The following is a 19037-nucleotide window of genomic DNA, read 5'->3' on the forward strand; positions in this document are numbered from 1 at the left end:
GATCACTTCTTTCACAATCTTGCCCTCAGAAGAGCATGGTGGTCTTAGTGTGGTTCGTGGAGGTCTCCTGGAAGGGCTGATGAGCAGTTATCTTCCTATCCCATGGCAACTGCTGGCAAAGCATAGTCTCCAATAGTAGAGCTCTTTCTTTGTAAGACACTACCTGGAGTCCTTCATTTTCCAAGAAGGGATTGAGTTTCGGGTGCTGCATGGAACAAACTGCTAGTCTAAAAACAAATCAATCCTAAATCAGCATGAGGTACTGATGTTTTCCACCTAACTCATATTTTAAATGTATTCCTTGGAACCATCAAATACATGTGCCAGTAATATGCTGTATGTGACTTGAATGCCATATTTTATGTTGAATACTCTAAGAAATATAATTATGACAAAATCAATGTGGAACAAAGCGGCTTAACATGAAGCAAAATACACATCTGCTTTTCAAAAAGTAATCAATACGTTACCCTCTACTTATAAATGGTTGGGTTCCGCTCCCTTTGGGTGTCTGGCCTTAGCTGACTGCTGGAAACACTGCTGGGTAGAGGAGCCAATTGCTTCTCTGTATATGCTATTAGGCTCTATAACTTTTTGTGCTTACCTAGTACCTATCTCCTATCACTGCATCTTGCTTCAAAAAAGCACTGAAAGTATTACAACTTTAGCTTAGCTGCCTTCTTTTCCTTCACAGAAGCCCCTGTGAAACCCACATTTGCCTTTAGGTCATTATGTTTGCAGAACCTGCATGATACAAAACCTTCACGATTACAATCACAAAAGCCTCACTGACAGAACATGCCATTTGTAACTAATTCTGGGTATAACACAATTGCTTTGTAAGTTTGATTAAAACAATCCAAAAAGGACTTTAGCAATATCCAAAGTCATACTTTAATATTTAAATATATTTATTTACAAAAATGAAAAGCAACATGCATATCATGCACAATGTGGAATGGATCATATGCAGCAAGAATTGCCCTTCCCAAACAGAGTCTCTCTTATAGAATAAGTGATGGAGAGGTCAAACAGTTTTATGTCCTGTTTCTGCCACTGTACAAGCCCTTCCAGGACAAGCAGAACTTGTGACCAGCAGCGGCAGAAGCACAGGGCAACAGGATACTTGGAAGCCACAACCACTCTAGGAAGGCCTCTTAAGAATAGATTCAACAGAAAATGGCAGAGGTTCATGAGCAGGGCGCTTCGTGCCAGCCTCCCGGGTGACCAAGATGTCCTTTGTGCAACGGTCGATGGTGAACCTGTACTTGGAATGGACCTCCTTGGCTGCACACTCCCTGTACTTCTTTGCTGCCTCCTCAAAGGTCTCTTTCGCTATGACAGTCCTGAGCTCTGGCCCCACCTTCTCATGCAGTGCCTGCTGGAACAAGGAGTGGAAGGGGCTGTATCTCGGTGACCGGGCTGCCTCTTGGCTTGGCTGACCCAGAACCTGCTCCTGCAGGCCAGAGTCTTTGGCCTCCGCCAAATGTGAGAAGTTTCTGCTGGGGGGAGAGAAAGCTGAGCGGTCCCTCTCCTGCTGCAAACAACGTGGCTCAGAGTGAGGCGGGTGAATGCCACTTTCTGGCTTAGTGGGCACTGTGGGGGGAACCTGGCCTTCAAAGCCTTGTAAAGGCACAGTCATCCTGGAATCCCAGGCAGTTCCAGGTTTCAGAGCCTGCAAAGTGCTGGCATTCAACAAGCACTGCTGGTAGCGTAGGGCATCGCTAATGGGGCCACATTTAGGCCAGACCAAGAACCTAGAAGGCAGTGGGTACTGTCGGTATGTGGTGGCCACACTGACATTGGAGGAGATGAGCTCCACATTGCCTGAGCCCGAGTACTGCATAGTAAGGTCCAGACAGTTGGGCAGGAAGCCACAGAAGTCCTTGGCAAGGGCAGGGTCAGTGGGACCTGCTGGAGGGTATGTTGCACTGCTCTTGTAGGAATTGTACTCAGCTGCCTGCAGAAGACGGCTTGGCAAGAAAAGGGCCTGTGATGCCTCCATCATTTCCCGCTCCTTGTACTCTCGCTCCAGCATGATGTGCTCCAGCTCTTTGTCAGCAAAAGCTCTCCTCTTCCGCATGCGATCACTCACTGGGGCTGGCAATGGAGCATTGCTGCCCAAGTAGGCATCTGCCGTCACAGGTCGGTATCCTAAAAAAATAGGTACATGAGTTAATTTATGGAGCAGTTTGACATGGAAAAAGGACAAATTCATGTCCCATTTTAGTGAAACAGTACAATTAGGCGTGGATCACATTACAAAAAACTGAGTACTATCATAGAAATAGATAGATTACAATTTGGTCCATTTTTTATGCATTTTCCGCACCTCATTTGCAAACAGGGGTTTAAGGGCAAGCCCTGAAGGAGTGTTGAACTTCACGCAGGAGGCCAACAGACACCACGTGCAAAGTCCTAATTGTACTCCTGTCCAATTCGGCCAAATATGAGGTTACTCCATTATTTCTTTTTTTTTTTAAAGATTTAAAAAACCCTCAGGACGACTGAAATCTCAGCGTCATTCCTAAGAGCCTAACATGCCACCTTCAAACCGGATAAAGAAAGCCAGGGGGTATTATAGAAGAATGCATCAATAAGATAATGTTCTACATTCTATGGCTACGTAGATATACTCCTTAATAACTGTTTTATTATGATCGTTATTATTATCATCATTATTATAGTGTCTAACTAATAATAATAATAATAATAATAATAACATTAACAAACCAAAAAGCAATAATAATAGCATGGATAGTAATAATAATACGAAAGATATTCGTTTTATTATTATTACAATAATAAATATGAGTTTAGTATTAATATTATTTTACAAATAATTATAAAAATAACTATATTAATAGTGCATATTGCTGTTATTAGTATTGCTATTGTCAGTATTATCGTTAGTAATAATATTAACATTATTATATTATCATTATCATAATGTTAACAAACAACCTTTCTTACCAGGTGCCTTGCTCAGGGCTTCAGCGAGTCAAACCAGAGCAACTTAATAATAAAGGACAGGGCCGCCTGTTTCTCTCTTTTACTCGGGTTGTGGTGTGGGTAGATGATTGGGCAGGCTTTTGTCTGCCTTGGGGAAGCAATATCTTTGCTTCCATATGTCCCCGAGGGGTCAAGCATTGACTGGGAGGTGTGGCTGCCTGTAGCCCCTCCAGCTTCAAGTCAGGTCTAGTGCCTCCAGGACCGAAATCATTAGGTTTGGAGTTTGTGGGCCCAACAATTCTGAGCCTGGAGAAACTGAAAAGCTTTTAGTTTAGTTTCAATGAGGGTTCAAGTGCCACAGGTACTACGTTTTTTCCAGTCACAAACGGGCCGATTCTGTGAATCTGCCCATTGGCAACTGGAAAAAAGGAAGTCGGATGTACAAAGCCCAAACTGTGATTCGGTAACTTGTAACCGAATCGCATTTTAGGTTTGCGGTTCAGTATTAGGAAGGGGCATATTGAGGGCGTCCCTTCCTAATATCAATTCTGAAAGGTATGTACGAATGTTTTGTGACCAAAATGCGGTGCCAAAATATTTGCAATTTACCGCCAATTAAAAGTTGGTCCCCAGGAGACTCATTCCCCGGTTCGGTAAGTTGTTATCAAATTGCATTTTAGGTTTGCGATTCGGTATCAGGAAGGGGCGTGTTGAGGGCGTCCCTTCCTAATAATTCTGAAACGTATGTACGAATGTTTTGTGACCAAAATGGGGTCACAAAATATTTGCAGTTTACTGTCAATGAAAAGTTGGTCCCAAGGAGACCCATTCCCCTTTGTGAATGCTTGGGAAAATATTTTTAAGTGCAGGAAGTGGTTCCACGGACCGCTGCCTAGTCATAAACAAACATTTGCAATGCTATGGGTCTCGTGTTTGCTTGAGTTAGAGCTATTAGCGTTGTAAATTGCTAACTGGACTTTCTTGCCACATAAATTGAAACAGTTGACATAAGTGAGCTCATTCAAAGTGCCATGGCCGCCATGAGCATGAGCGCAAAGAGACACAAAAGGAAAAAGAAGTTCGCTTGCAGTCAAATGTATTGGACAACGTGCAATTATCCATATTACAGGGTCAATGGCCAAGGTGGTAACAAAACTGCCTAAGGAGGGACCAATGTAAAGCATTTACCAATGATAACAAAGGATTTTTGAAAGGCAAGCCCACAAACTAGTGATAGTGATGGCCATGCGGTGGGCGTGGTTAAAAGCCCACAGATAAATTACAACACGTCAGAGTGCCTGCGCGCTCGACCTGAAAATGAAACTTAAACATTTCATTTTTTTCTTTTTATATGCATCCCAAAAAGATTGCTTTATTTAAAAACAATCACAGACATGGTGGTCTGCTGGCACCAGCAGACCACCATCCCTGTGATTTTTGTGATTCCCAATGGGTTACAAATTGCACCCTACCTCATTAATATTCATGAGGTAGGTCAATCTGCGATCCACTGGGACTCGCAAAATGAAACTCAATGGAGTTTTGCACATTTGGAATTGCGATCTCCTAATTGCGATTCCCATTGAATCGTAATTAGGAAATCGCAATTTCTAATGTACGTGCATGTGACCCTAAGTATTTTTGCACATTTAAAAACTGCTACTCGGCTCTATATTTTCCATTAGTAAAAATGTTCCCCATGATGCAATTCCTGAGAAGTATGTAAAACAATGAATGGGTGTGTCCTCATTCTATATTATGTAATACCATTAGCAAAGCATGCGGTGTATAGAGTACATCTAAAAAACAGCCAAGTATTACAGTCCTATAATGACTCTGAGGGGTCAAGGAGAAAGTGGTGGTTGATAGTTGCAAATGTCTCCAGAACCCAGTGATGTCAGTATACGTGCAAAACATATATTAACTCATATACATATTTATATTGTACCTTGTCATTTTGATTGGGGGCGTTATAATTATTTGAAAATAAAAATCAGTCTCTGCTGTCATCTGTGTAAATTACTGACCATAATTAGGCCCACTTGAATTTTGCACCAGGGAAGGGGCATATTATGCAGCAGGGTTGACTAAATGATCTGCAAAAATAGGCAAATTATGCATTCTAATTCGGCACATTCGGTGATAGTATAACTTAATTATATTATTTTGTCATTTTTACACCCTGTTAACACTGTCTGGGCATAGGTTGCAGCTCTTTGGTACAAGTTCAAACCCAAATATAGCAATAAGCAATAAACAGGTGAGCAGTCAACTTTTACAAAGGGCCTTCCACTGAGCAGCAACACGTTTTCTATGTGTTTAGTAACGTTTTAGCTGTTTGAGCGAGAAACATTTTTTTTGTTAAAATCTGCACATTATGCAGCAGATGATGAACTATGCTGCAAATACCTAACTATGCAAAAAAAAAAAAAAAAGCTGTGCAATTGAGTATTTCCAGTGGCCCCAGCCATAATTAACACATATTATATCACCCAATAAATTATTGATTTTAAGAGCATTGACAATCTGAAAGTAAAACATCTTGATAAGCTAAATCGGTGCAGTAAAACATGCGGTTTAAAATTAAAAATTACTCTTTACGTCATGCCCCGGAATCAAATAAATGATTTCTACCTATGTAGGGCTTCATTTCTAGGTCTCTATAGGTGAGCTGTTGTATGCAAAGTGTGCAGACGTTAAGGAAATCCAAGGACAGCTGAAGGAGAAAAGAAAAGAGAGATAGTTAAGATAGATCAAGAAGAAAAACGAGAAGAAAGAACAAGGGATTTCAGGGTGCAGAGAAAGATAAGAACCTTAGAAATACTTTTGTAGTTTTGAAAAAAAATCATAATATTCTCGGAGACCACACTACGTGGTGGCTTTAATGGGGCCAGCAGAAGCCCGTGGAAGCCACGGTGCATTCTTTAACCATATTCTTCACGATACGTGTCAAACACCGAGCACATCACAGCGCCCATACGCAGGCCCGAGCTTGGCGCGCTCACGGGAGGCATCGTACAGACACAGGCCTTGCTTTCTCCAGCGACTGATGCAAATGTAAACAAGGCTCGCTGGGAAAGCAAACGGCCTGTGCGTTTCACCCCCCTCCGAGGAAGCAGGGACATTTGTTTGGGGATCCCATTATGCCGTGTTTACTCAAGAACAATCTCGACAGGTTCATTTGCAAATAAAATTCAATGGAAATGGATTCTTCTGCATTGCTGTAATCTGCTGTTTAAACAACGCGTGGCAAGTCGTTTCCAATTTAAAATGTGTAACTGGCGTTAAAAACACGGCACCTTATCTCTGCAGAAAACTGAGAAGCGTCTCCAAAGTTTAGCACGTGGTGGGCCTCTGCCCCGCCCCATTCACCTGCGTGCTGCGTTTTCGCTTCTGACACGCTCCGATTATATATTATATGATACAACCTGTCTGTTTACGTGGTCTAAATCAGTGCTCCGAGTACAGAGCAAGGAAGACGTAGTGATGGAACAACTGACGTGAAATAATTGCTCTTTATTTTTGGTGAGCAGTGTGTAACATCTACAGCGATTGGCGCGGGCCCGGCACTAGCGTGCACTATGACCTATGCCCTCTGCTGGCTGGTACGCTTCCAGCAGTCATTTCTGTACTGCGCTGCGACTATTCAAGGGAGAGATACATTTTCCGCACCTCATTTGCAAACAGGGGTTTGAGGGCAAGCCCTGAAGGAGTGTTGAACTTCACGCAGGAGGCCAACAGACACCACGTGCAGAGTCCTAATTGTACTCCTGTCCAATTCGGCCAAATATGAGGTTACTCCATTATTTTTTTTTTTTTTAAAGATTTAAAAAACCCTTAGGACGACTGAAATCTCAGCGTCATTCCTAAGAGCCTAACATGCCACCTTCAAACCGGATAATGAAAGCCAGGGGGTATTATAGAAGAATGCAACAATAAGATAATGTTCTACACTCTATGGCTACGTAGATATACTCCTTAATAACTGTTTTATTATGATCGTTATTATTATCATCATTATTATTGTGTCTAACTAATAATAATAATAATAATAATAATAATAACATTTACAAACCAAAAAGCAATAATAATAGCATGGATAGTAATAATAATACCAATGATATTCGTTTTATTATTATTACAATAATAAATATGAGTTTAGTATTAATATTAATTTTACGAATAATTATAACAATAACTATATTAATAGTGCATATTGCTGTTATTAGTATTGCTATTGTCAGTATTATCGTTAGTAATAATATTAACATTATTATAATATCATTATCATAATGTTAACAATCAACCTTTCGTACCAGGTGCCTTGCTCAGGGCTTCAGCGGGTCAAACCAGAGCAACTTAATAATGAAAGACAGGGCCGCCTATTTCTCTCACTCTTTCACTCGGCTCGACTGTTGTCTCTGTATTTCCATATGCATCTCTTACTTTCTCCCTCTCTCTCCTCCACTCCTCCTCTGCTTCTCTCTCGACTTTTCTTTTTTGTTTTTGTCTCTTCAACGGGTTTGCCACCCCTCATTATCTGTGTATCTGCCTCTCTCTCTCCTACACCTCTTCCTGTCTTTCCCTCTCCAACTCTCTCTCTCAATACTAATTTACTTTTCTTTGAGTGTGTTGGCTCACTTCAATGACTTCCCCTCCTCACTCACTTAATTTATAACGATATGTGTCTGAGGTTATCTCTCTCATGTCTTTGGCACCCCAACCACCAACACCTACAGAAACTCGTGCTTTCACGTGTTCACTCTCTTAGAGCAGAATGTACTAAAAACGTTTGCATTATCAAACCCTGAGATTCCCAAAATCAAAGGCTTTGCGAAGGCAAAAATGGTATGTGCAATGAGCGAAAACCATTTTGCAAGACGGGAAAGGCTTCCCAATTTGAAAAATAGGTTTTTCGAGGTATTCCGAATTGCAGTCAGGAGGGAGACTGAGAGGGCATCTCCTTCTAAATGTGAGTCACAATGGTATGTCTCCGTGGTTTGAGATATGAATTGCGATCACAACTCATTGATCAATTACTGACCTTAAAGTTACGCGGTAGCTGATTCCCAAAGGGGATGGTGTCCTGTTGGATACATTTCCTTTGTTAGGCATGTTAAGCAACCTCGGAGCGAGCAGGCAATCATCCAGCATGCCACTGTCTACTCCTAACTCGATGCATTCCCAAACAAAAATACTTGTTTAAATGTAGCATTACTTAATTTAAGAAGGATGAGCGGTTTTAAAAAATCGACAAGTTTTGTGTTTGGAAATGCAGTCACGGGACTGCGGTCTGCTGTTTCTTGCACCACCATCCACCTGTTTGCAGCCAATAACAGAGGGTCACAAATAGCGGCCTGCCCAATTCATAGTCATTCCACAGGTAGCTCTGTGACTCCCTAGGTCTGGAGATCTTACACAACATATCAATATATAGGTCACATTACCAAATCAGAGTCAGGTTGCAAAAAGTCAGTGTGCAATTGGCAACTACTTTTTGCAACCTGTTTTTAGTACATTGGGCCTTTGGTTCCCAAATTATGAGGCAGGCAATATTCTTCTACTGCCTCCTTATCTTATCCCCAAAAAAACAATATTGCCCAACATTCCATATTCATTAACATGGTCCTGGGGTCACTCATAATACACACGTACAGTTCTGGTTTTACATTGATGCTATGACTTGTGCAATAGAGGGACTTTAATCTGTTGCATCATGGCCCATATGTGCCTTCATCAACGGCAAGCATCTTTATTTTTTACCGAATGTTGGAAGGTAGCGGGTGTTATGCACACTCCTCACATTATAATTTGTAGCTAGAACCAAGAGAAGGGCAGAGGCCTGTGCTACCAACACTAAATATTGCCACCAATCCCAAAAACCAACAAAGAGCATGTCACAAGAAGCCTCTCACCTTCCAGGATGCTTTTAGCCAGTAGGCTGGGTGGCCTGATGTGCCTCTGGTACACTGTCTTTCGCTCAGAGATATTCTGCTTCCCTGACAGGCCCTTCTTATCCTGCAGAGAAGAAATCCAAAGGAAATACATCACATTTTGAGAAGCATTGCATCTGTTTTCCAAGGGCTATAATGTGACACTGGCTAACCCAATTGACAGAAAGTCTGGCAGACCATGCATTGTATTCATCCTTGATGAGCATATTTCATAAATGGTATGCAAGTCATAACAAAGTCAACTCCCTATATGGCCCATGCCATGTTATAAAAGATAGATAGATAGATAGATAGATAGATAGATAGATAGATAGATAGATAGATAGATAGATAGATAGATAGATAGATAGATAGATAGATAGACGGACAGATGGACGGACGGATGGACAGAAAGGAAGGCAGACAGATCAGCTAGTGAAAGAAGAAGTCAAATTTATTAGTGCTTGTTGCAAAAACCTAGTTGCTATGGGAACAAGTACTTTCATCAATGTTATTGATCTAACTGATGCACTAGTGATAGTAAACTATTACATCTATTCATATAAAGTAGCCACCTCCTTCCATGTCATTACGGATATTCTTTCCAGTCCTGGAATCATATGATAACCTAATGCATTTTGGAGGATGGAGCCGTGTATTGTTTCCATTGAACTAATTTGACAAACACTCCTGAAAACAATGTATTGTAAGTGGAAAGTTCAGGAAAAGAGACACTATCCTTAATGACCTGGAAAAGGATGGTCATCCTTTTTTCAAAGGTGTTCACAAATCCCACGTTCTCAACCTAGAGCTCCAACAATGCTCACAAGCACCTGCCCTTAAAAATATCCCTATGAAAGGATCCACTTGAGTTGCATTTAAAATTAAACCCGCAAAAAAAAACGATTTAATTTTCCTCTTAGAATAGCAAACATTTCTCGGAATGGATTTATGGTCTAAGCACTCCAGGTTTCTACCCTAAAATTGTCACTCTGGCTCCACTCTAGACTTGAAGTTTAAAGGTGCCATCCATAGTATAGAATAAAACCCTCCTGCACTGACAACAATTAATAGAAATAGCATTTGAGAATGTAACTTTGTTTGAAGACGTCTGTTTAGGTTTTGAAATCTACTGTGACATTGGTTACTGGATGGCCTACTTCAATCTAGAGGCAAGGGTTAAGATAGTGTATTGGAACGGCAGCTACCAGACATGGATCACTCTTTTCTCTTGAGGGCTGGCTTAAAGCTTCCTGGCCCTCTCTCATATGGAATGTGGATCGGGTTCAACCCCCTGGACTGCCCATGCCTCCCCCTAGTCCTCTCAAAGCTGTCTTACATTCTATGATGACAGCTTTTCAGCGGTAAGAAGTTAAACCATATCAACCGTGCTCTAGCTTCGCTCATATAACCTGCATGTGAAGCATGACATACATTCAAGGTGTCTTGCATTATATAAAAAGTACTCTGGATGAATACTTCAACATATCTTGGGCAAAAAACAGTCCCTCAAGGGAGTCTCCTTTATTTAGAAATGCCCTGGGTCTAGAAACAGGCCACTCTACACCCCCATGTGTACCAAACAAAATCTACAGTCAACCTATTACAATCCAATACTATTGCATCTGATTATCTGTCAACTTGATTTGGCCAGAACTGCATTCTGCTCCTAATACTCTTTGCCTGTAAGAAGCCCTTTGTGATGAAACACGTCAGCTGTAGTAGATGCTTGTTCAGTTGGCCTAAACAACTACTGGAAATTACCTATGTCACCTACTGTCCCATATGTATACAAGAGCATTCAATGTACATACATGTTCTTGGTGACCACATCAATCTTTCTGAAATGTAACACTATACTGAATGAGTTCACTATATACCTGCCATTATGAAATAAATATGACTGTTTGTATCTAAAAAATGCATACTGTGCATCTTGTCAATGTTTGGGTGTGTTTGGACAAACTTTGTCTACTGGAGGGTATATCAAACTCCATGGAGTTGTGATTCCCACTGTCACCTGAGTTTCAGGAAAGATACAAAATGGCTGCTATTCGGCTGCTTCATCTCCTTTCCCTGATCCCATAAGTTCTTCCCTGGCAGATAGAGTGAAGAAGTGGAAGGCAGCATCATGGCCCAAGTAACAAGCATTGGCAAAGCTATTAGTTCTCTACTATGCAAGAGCTATTAGCTTTGCCAGTGTTTCGTAGCCATGCTGTATTGCAGTATGGCTGCTGTGCAGCATGGCTAAATGGTAGAAAAGAGGGCTAAGACGTGGCCAGTTCTGGTCGCATCATATCACTTTTTACTTTTTGTATGGTGTTATGGTGAGTGGGAGGTGCAACACAGACAATAGCAGGGTGGGAGGGAAGAAACAACATGGATAAGGAAAGGGTGTGAGGGAAGAAGCAACATGGGCAAAGGGGATGGGAGGGAAGAGGCAACACACACAAGGCAGGTGAGAGGGAGATACAACACAGACAAGGGGGGATGGAAAAATGGAGGAAGGAAGCAACACGGAAGAAGCGACATGAGCAACAACGAAGACAAAAGAAAAATAATACCTGAATCACAACAAATCAAAATGAAGCAAACAGTCCTTCGATACAGTCTCCAAATGAAAGAAAATGGAGTGAAACAGCAATTAAGAGTGAAAATAAAGCCAACGAACGGTAGTTAACGCTGCATTCCAGGCCCTTAGTCTCAGAGTTTTTTTAACTTGGCTTTCGAAGTAGGCATTGTTTAAAAAATGCGATGCTGCAATGCCACAAAGCCTCTAGCGCTCTACAATGTCCTCCTCTTCTCTAAACCATCTCGTTCTCTCCTGATTTATAACCTCTTCCTCCACTTTCTCCACTTATCTCTGGTTTCCCAGCCCGCCACATGCAACCAACACGACGGTCACGCCACACAGCACCCGAATTCTCAGTTTCTCTTGAAGGTGTGTCTCATCTCTTCTGACGCATAGCAATGTTTAAAGCTTCCTCGCATGTCTCTTGTTTGCCACAGTCTGATATACATACTGTCAACTGTCTGGGTCCCTCCTACGTGGATGATCTTCCCGTCTTTACTAAACTTGAGTTTAGGAAAAGCACTTTAGTCGATCTCTAAATTCTGTCGTAATCGTTCGCCCCCTATTTCCCTGTGGGTCTAGTTTGCGCTTTGCAAAATCTCAGGCAAATAAATACAAATACCCTACCACACACCTATCCCTTCCCCCCACGCTGCCCAAGATCAGCACGCGGGCATCATACATATGCCGTAGTGTTTAGGTCGCTTGTCCAACTGTACCTTTAAACAATCGGCGCAGTCATTTATGGCCCCACACAAACGCCATGTGGGCACCCTGTCCACCACTTGTTATTATGGAATGGGTAGTTGTTCCGAAAAACTCCTCCCTGTCAACAACCGTCCTTGTTGGCAGAAGGGGCGGCCACGCGGCGCACACAGCGATTTAGACCCGAACCTTCGGGAGCCATGGAAGTGAGGCGCCATATTTATCCTAACACTTTGCGCAAGTAGCAAAGTGCCTTGTGGTGCATCCACTCTCTGCGTGGTGTCCTCATGTTCGTGTGACACATATATTCCCATGCATTGATGAGTGATGTTGGCACATTCAACACTCAGAGCAATCATTTATTGTGGCCCTTTTATTTCGATGCTTCTGCGACGCCGCCGTTTACCTACATTAGCCCCTGCACAACGTAGCTCGCATTAGGAACATTAGGCATAGTTTTCCTTTAATCATGTTTTTCAAAGCCACAGAAATGGCAGGGCGCGGAGCAGGAGGGTGATAAACTGAAACAGCAGCAGTAAGCGCGGCACTTTAATATTGTGCGACTGCGCGTTAAGCGCGCACCCACCAACAGCCTCTTCTAACTGCGAGCAGACGGCTCCCACAACACGAGAGGATATGTGCTGTTTGCAGGGTCAACAGGCGGGTACTGCGCCTGTTTGTGGGGACAACACGGGCACCGCGCGCATCTGCGCCTGTGTTTGGGTTTATTCAGCCCGGCAGGCCTCGTCTCCCCGGCAGGCACCACCTTTGTTTATGAGTATTTAGCTTAAAACGCCGAGCCGAATCTGCGTCTCTACAAACAAGCCTGCGCTTGGAGTAAAAGGAAGGCACAGCATGTTTTCAGAATAATACACTCAAGTGCAAAACAGCTTTGCTGATGTATTTTGAAAGTGCTACCAGAAACAAGTACAAAGGTTCCGCTTGATTGCTTTGCAATAGGAAGAGGAAGTCGAAATAGTTTTAAAGAGACGCATCTCGTGTTATGTCAAGTCAGTATTGCGCCGATCAGGCTGCCAGTTGACCAAACACTGTCAAGAAAAACAATCAGGGTCGGACTGAGACAACAAAATAGGCCTGGTCACCAAAAAAAAGCGGTCCCATTAGCGAACCGGCTCGCTAGAAAAAGCAGGAAATCAAAAACCTAGCCCTAAAACCGGCCAACTAATGCTTAAAAAACGGCCCACACTGTGATCTGTCAGACCATGCCACCTGGCACTGCCTGATAGTCATATCGGCCGGTCCGTCCCTTAAAGCAATCACAATAATAATAATAAGTGAAGTACAAGAGTACTCTGTTTAGCTGACTGCAGTAAAAAGAGAAAAATAATTATATTGTTAAAAATGTAGCATTTATGTAAAAAACTGCTTTGTTAAAAAACACATTCCGTCTGCAACAAATCGAATAAAATAATGCCAGAGAATGTGCCATATAGTGCTACATAACTTGTCTTTTCTTTCCACTTAATTTGGGTAACTGCAAAATAATGTGGTCTTCCATTGCCGCATAATCCTAGATAGCAATGATAAAGTTTTGATAAGTGATTTTGTGGCTGTCGCTATAATGATGAAAACAATATTTCACAACGACACTCGAAACTGTTTCCATTTTTCACACATCCCTGTGAAACATGTTTTATACCACTTCAATAAATGAACGCGACACACACGCATGCAAGTGTGTGTGTGCGCGCGCGTAAGGACTGAAGTACTTTGAGCAGTGGGAACAATTTTCAGAGAGGTGGGTGCTGTCATCAGTGCTTTGTAGTGAAACCATGCGGCTGTGAAAGACCCAAGTGCTACACAAAGTGCTGCAAATGAGCCACTCCAATTCCGTGTAATAATGGTGGGCAAGTTGGGTGCCCCCATTGGTGCGTTTGAGAACACATTGCCCTAAATAAATGAATAAAGCATGGCGTGCTAGAGTATTTTTAGAAAAGTGCATTATCCATTTAAATGTTCTCTTGAAATGGCCAGTAGTTTTGCATCAGTCGTGTAGCTTCACTGCTAAATCTATGTAGTTCACATCGAGTGTGAGTGCATTACACAAGTATAGCTTCTTGGTTTGTTTTGATCTTATTAACATCTTTGTTTCCATTACATCCTAGAATTACACAAAAAGCTAAGTGTCTCATTTGGAGGGTCCTTGCTATTGATACATTTTGAAAATATGTGTGAAGTCCATTTGCAGGTATTTATGTTTTTTTTAGTATTACAAAACGTTTGACTTCCTGCAGTATTTCATTTCATACTTATTGTGCCCAAGCACGATTTGTCAATGGTTCAAGTTAATATATTGCCCCACTATGCAGTCAAGGAAAGGAAAAGCAAACACCAATTTACATATTAAATAAGGAGCAATTTGTCAAAAACATTACATGACACTTGACCTCTTTCTATGAACGCAAATCAAATGCAACAGGACAAAAAATAATCAGTAAGGCCTTCGTTCCTCTTCTGAACATCTGCAGGGCTATGTTACGCGCGCTGCAGCACTCCCGGGACGTAGCTTCCAAGTGTGTAACAGGTGCAGTGTCTCCAGGGCGCGGAGGCCTGAAAGGCCCATTCAGCGCTGGTTATTTAATCTTTTACAGTTCAAAACAGCGGCAAGGGGACACATTTACTTCCTTGTGCAAGGACCCGTCTGGGCTAATGCTCGCGCCACTATATCCAGCACCTCTGCCTCAGAGTAACTTGTCATCGGAAGTAAATACTTCGCTCCTCAAAAACAGCTCTAATGAAATGTCAGATCGACAAACACGTGCTCTTTTATCATCACTCGTGAAAATGTCTTTTCACTGACATGGGCGCGCGTGAGGGCGGCGTGGGTGTCTCGGCATTGGTCCTGGGCGGGCTGGCAGGGGGATGCCCGCGCATAAACACGACAGACTCAGCTGTAGGTCCCAGGGGAGTGTTGCTGCAATACTGCACTAAAGCCCGCGCAGGCCTTCCCTACCCCAGACACGTACTCCTATGGCCGCCCTGCAGGGTATCCCGGAGGTGCCCTGTGTAATTCCGCGCTCGAGGCCTTGTGTTTTCCTCACAGCACACGAGGAAGACCCCGTCATGGGCTCAGTAGCGCCCGATCTGAGCGCGGGTACGAGTGGCAGGACAAGGAGGAATCCTGTCATTTAACACATTTCAGAGCCGGCCACTGCTTGTTTCTCTATTGGTCACTCTCCGAACTGCACAGATGCTTATCGCCAACATGTTCATCCTCCCCTCAACGACCTGTAAGCTTTGGCCCCATTCCTCTGCCCCTAGGTGTTAATGTCTTGTTGTGCCACCTTCACAGCCCGTAGGGCCCCTCTCACCTCTGTGGCCTGTCTGGTTCTCGCCACCAGCACCTTCCACACCCTGTCTCACTCGGTGACTTGCAGTCCCTGGTGCTTCTCCCGGACCTGTCCTTCCCCGCTCATCTCAACTGCCTTCCGGCCCATATTGCCCTCTCGTGTCCCACTAGCCTCAGACGCTTGCTGCCCCAGCTCTGATACTCCCATCCTTCGAGTCCCCTTCCCCGACGTGGCTTTGTGCCCTCTCTTGACCCTCCACACCCTCCCCACCTTTAGCCTCAGGGTCCTAACCCTTCTGCCGATACCCTCTGTCCCAACTTACTAGCCCCGATCGCTTGCCTAAACTCCCGCGCGCCACCACTGCGACTCCCCTTCTGTGCCCCCTCGCCTCAGTGGCTCTCCCCAGATCCTAACTTGACGCGCCCACCTCCCGCGCCCCGCTCACCTCTGTGGCCTGCTGCCTCCGGAGCGCCACCTGCGCCGCCATGACCCGCTGCCGCTCCACCACCAGCAGGCAGTTAGCGCACTGACAGTCCCGCCAGCGGCAGAAGCGCTTGTGGCCCTTCAGGCAGGACACCACACCGTGGTTCCGGCAACGGGCGCACTTGGGGGTGCGGCTGAGCTTCCTTTGCTCCCCGGGTCCCTTATCGGAGCCAGTCGGGGTGCCCTGTACCGGGGGACGGGATCCCGGCGGCGGCGCCTCCTCCTCCTCGTCGTCTTCCTCCTCCTCGCAGGTGTCCCCGGCTGGCGGGGGGCTGAGGCTGGGGGGCGCATCGCTCTCCTCGTCCAGCTCCAGACTCTCCACGTCTATCTCCGAGTCCCCGGCAGCCGGCTGCAGCTCGTACATGGCGACCCTCCCCTGGGCCGGGCCTCTCTGCTGAGACAGAAAGGGAGGTGTGTGAGTGAGAATCATTCAAACAGTCTTCAGTGTGAACAGCAAGGAGGAAAAAAAAGAAAACCACAGTTCCAGGGACACAGGGGTGTTTATTAACAATTCCAGCGGTGAGGGTGTGCTCAGAGCCAGATGTGAAGGCAGAGCCACCCCTCAGTGACAGTCACCTACTTGGGGTGTGGGTTGGGGGGAAGGGCGTGTTTGGGTAGAGGCTGGACCTCAGAAAGCGAGGACGTGCTCACTATAGGCGAGCATATACAGACTAATAAATACACTGAAAAGAGATGTCACATTTTCATTACATCTTTGACTTTAAAGGGGTGTCCCAATGGTTGTGTCGGGTGGTGCAATGTGCGTAACTAAAATATGTGCGCATAGCTTAATGTATGTTGCTTTTTATTTTTAAGAGTTAAAAAGTATGCCATCATATATTGTACATTCATTTTGATAGTGTCACATAATGCTACAGGGCGGCCTAAGGTGTGCCCTTTGGTGCGGTTTAAGCCCCCAACCCCCATAAACACTAATTAGGGCACAAGAAAACAAGACGTGATCTCGTGATCCAGAACAAATCACCGCGTCTCTATGTTCGGTCCTGCGGTGCGCCAAACACATAGGCTACATGATAAAACCTGTGATTTAAGTCGCAGGAGGCAGCAGCAGTCTCGCACAGAGTTCTGCAGGCTGCACTGGCACATACTCGGCATATGGCGCTGGTGCCCGGCTGTGATGGGCACCACAACAAGGAGCCCTCAAGAAAGCACATAGTCTGCCGCCCCCTGCTATTTATTTTTAAAGAAAACCTCTGCTTTTCAAGCGGCATTCCCCACACGCATTCAGCAGAGCCGAGGCCTCAGGCGGTGCCAAAAACCTGCGCCTGGCGAACACTGTGCGAAGAGTCCCACTAGAGTTTCCATCTGGCCCACTTTATTTATATCTAAGTAAACAAAAAAAACAGTTTTCTGAAGTAGCTCTTCGGTAGCCTTACTGCCAGGTCCTCTTACTATTCTAGTGACTGCGAACAGCTGAGAACTTGTGCGCGAGCCATCGGTCACGAGTTCTAAGATTAAACCCACGAATTTGATAACTTTGGCATGACTAACACTTACATTCACGGCTATTTATGACTATTCATACCTCGGCATTAAACCACGGACTTGCGTGTATTATGATTGTGTGTTACCCTACAGCATTCCCAAAGCGGGCCTGTTTCCCTACTATCACCTGCCTCCTTTCCTCTGTTGGTACTCTCACCCCCGCCCCGCCTCCCTGGTCAGTGCGTACCTGCGCTCGGTACCGGAGATGGAGGAGGCTGAACCTTCCTTGGGTCCAGGCAGGGTCCTGTGCAGCGGGTGCGTAAATGCGCGCCGACCACTCCACGTGCAGCCACCTCAGGCACGCAGTTCAGGCACTGCCCGATGACAGCTCACTATGCTCACAGGGAGGGGCACCTGCGGTGTCCCTGCTGCTCCAGAGGGTAAGGAGGTCGCCTTGAGTGTAATCCAGGCCCTTGTGGAGGTGCCGCGCCGCTGGGTGCCGTCTCCTCTGCCTCCCGCGGGCTCTCAGTCTGCAATAATGCCCGGCCCCTCGGCGGGGTTAATTGTGTGGGAGGTGGCCGCTGATTGGTCCAGGCGGCAGGGGGCTGGGCGGGGGGAGACCGCGCCCTTCACTGGGAGGGCCTGGCTGTGTGACAGCTCTGTGGCTGCTGGTCACCTCCACGGACGAGCCTTTGATATAAGCTAAGGGCTCACAGGTAGAGAGGGTTGGGCTCAGAGACCACCGAGAGCATCCCAGCCCTGAGGCTGCAGAGCACATCCACCCCGCACTGTCAGCAGCCTAATCCTGCTCACGGCAAACGGAATGAAATACCCCACGACACTCACAACGCACAACGCTTGCAGTGATGTAACTCAAAATGATTCCCCCGCCCCCCAACTTTTAGAATGTAACGGAGAGCTCCCGAGTCGCCCATGTCTCCAAGTCAGCCTTTCACTTGCATTGGACTGAATAGGGCAGCCTGAAGGTTTGGGGATGTGGGGTGAACGAGGGGCCCCTACTCACCACAGGGACTGCATGGGCTGCGTTGTACCCCTGCATGCTGGGTGAGGCTTCTGTCTGCTAATAATGGTTGCCCCTTGTGTCCGCCTCCGGCCAGAGCCCTTCAGGGCTTCTTTGGTGGGTGTTTTCCACATTTGAGGGGCGGACAGAGGTGAAAGGCTATTTGTCGTCGGACTTTTTTAGTGGCACATTAAACAAACAGAGCTGAACAAAGTCCCAATGATGATACAAGCTATTGGAGACAATGATCCAATGTCGTGCGTGCACACCTGTGTGTATGTGTCTGTGTGTGAGAGTGTGTGCGCGTTAGACTGTGTGTGTGTGTGTGTGTAACCGCCCGAGCGTGCTTTACCAGCGCAAGCGGCTCCTGCCCCTCCCAGAAGGCAGGTTCGACCAAACTAACCCAGGTGCTGCGACACGGGGTGAAAGCGAGCGGCCAAACAGAGAAAGAGCCGTCCGGCAGCCCCAGGCCTCCTTGGTGCGAAGAGCCTTTTTAAAAATGTTTTTTTTTTTTTTTCTTCAGAAATGTCAGTATTGCTTCGCATTAACACAGAACGGGGTATTCTCCTGTTTCACAAACTGGCGAGGTGGCCCAGTGGGAGGAGCATCGCTAC

The 19037-nt window shown here is 45.2% G+C and overlaps 1 protein-coding gene across 2 annotated transcripts; it reads right to left on the minus strand.

The window, feature by feature from the left end:
- Positions 1-893: 893 nt before the first annotated feature.
- DMRT2 (doublesex and mab-3 related transcription factor 2) lies at positions 894-17921 on the minus strand. Of its 2 annotated transcripts, none has more exons than XM_069228542.1 (4): positions 17650-17921; positions 15919-16347; positions 8868-8970; positions 894-2154 (listed from the first exon to the last, which is right to left on the minus strand). In XM_069228542.1, exons 2-4 carry the CDS (start codon positions 16318-16320, stop codon positions 1145-1147), a joined length of 1515 nt encoding a protein of 504 aa, XP_069084643.1. In that variant the 5' UTR covers positions 16321-16347; positions 17650-17921; the 3' UTR covers positions 894-1144. The 2 variants fall into 2 exon arrangements, with proteins under 2 accessions (XP_069084643.1, XP_069084634.1); XM_069228533.1 differs by having other exon boundaries at positions 15919-16350.
- Between the last annotated feature and the right edge of the window lie 1116 nt (positions 17922-19037).

Source organism: Pleurodeles waltl, chromosome 1_1, assembly GCF_031143425.1.
Source record: "Pleurodeles waltl isolate 20211129_DDA chromosome 1_1, aPleWal1.hap1.20221129, whole genome shotgun sequence".
Taxonomy (NCBI): domain Eukaryota; kingdom Metazoa; phylum Chordata; class Amphibia; order Caudata; family Salamandridae; genus Pleurodeles; species Pleurodeles waltl.

What these genes read in the sequence shown, in the direction of transcription:
- DMRT2 (XM_069228542.1), bottom strand. Translation starts at nt 16,320, where the DNA reads ATGTACGAGCTGCAGCCGGCTGCCGGGGACTCGGAGATAGACGTGGAG. An exon ending in GGAGGCAGCAGGCCACAGAG is followed by an intron (nt 8,971 to 15,918) that starts GTGAGCGGGGCG and finishes TCTTCTCTGCAG; the next exon opens with GATAAGAAGGGCCTGTCAGG. An exon ending in GGCTAAAAGCATCCTGGAAG is followed by an intron (nt 2,155 to 8,867) that starts GTGAGAGGCTTC and finishes CTATTTTTTTAG; the next exon opens with GATACCGACCTGTGACGGCA.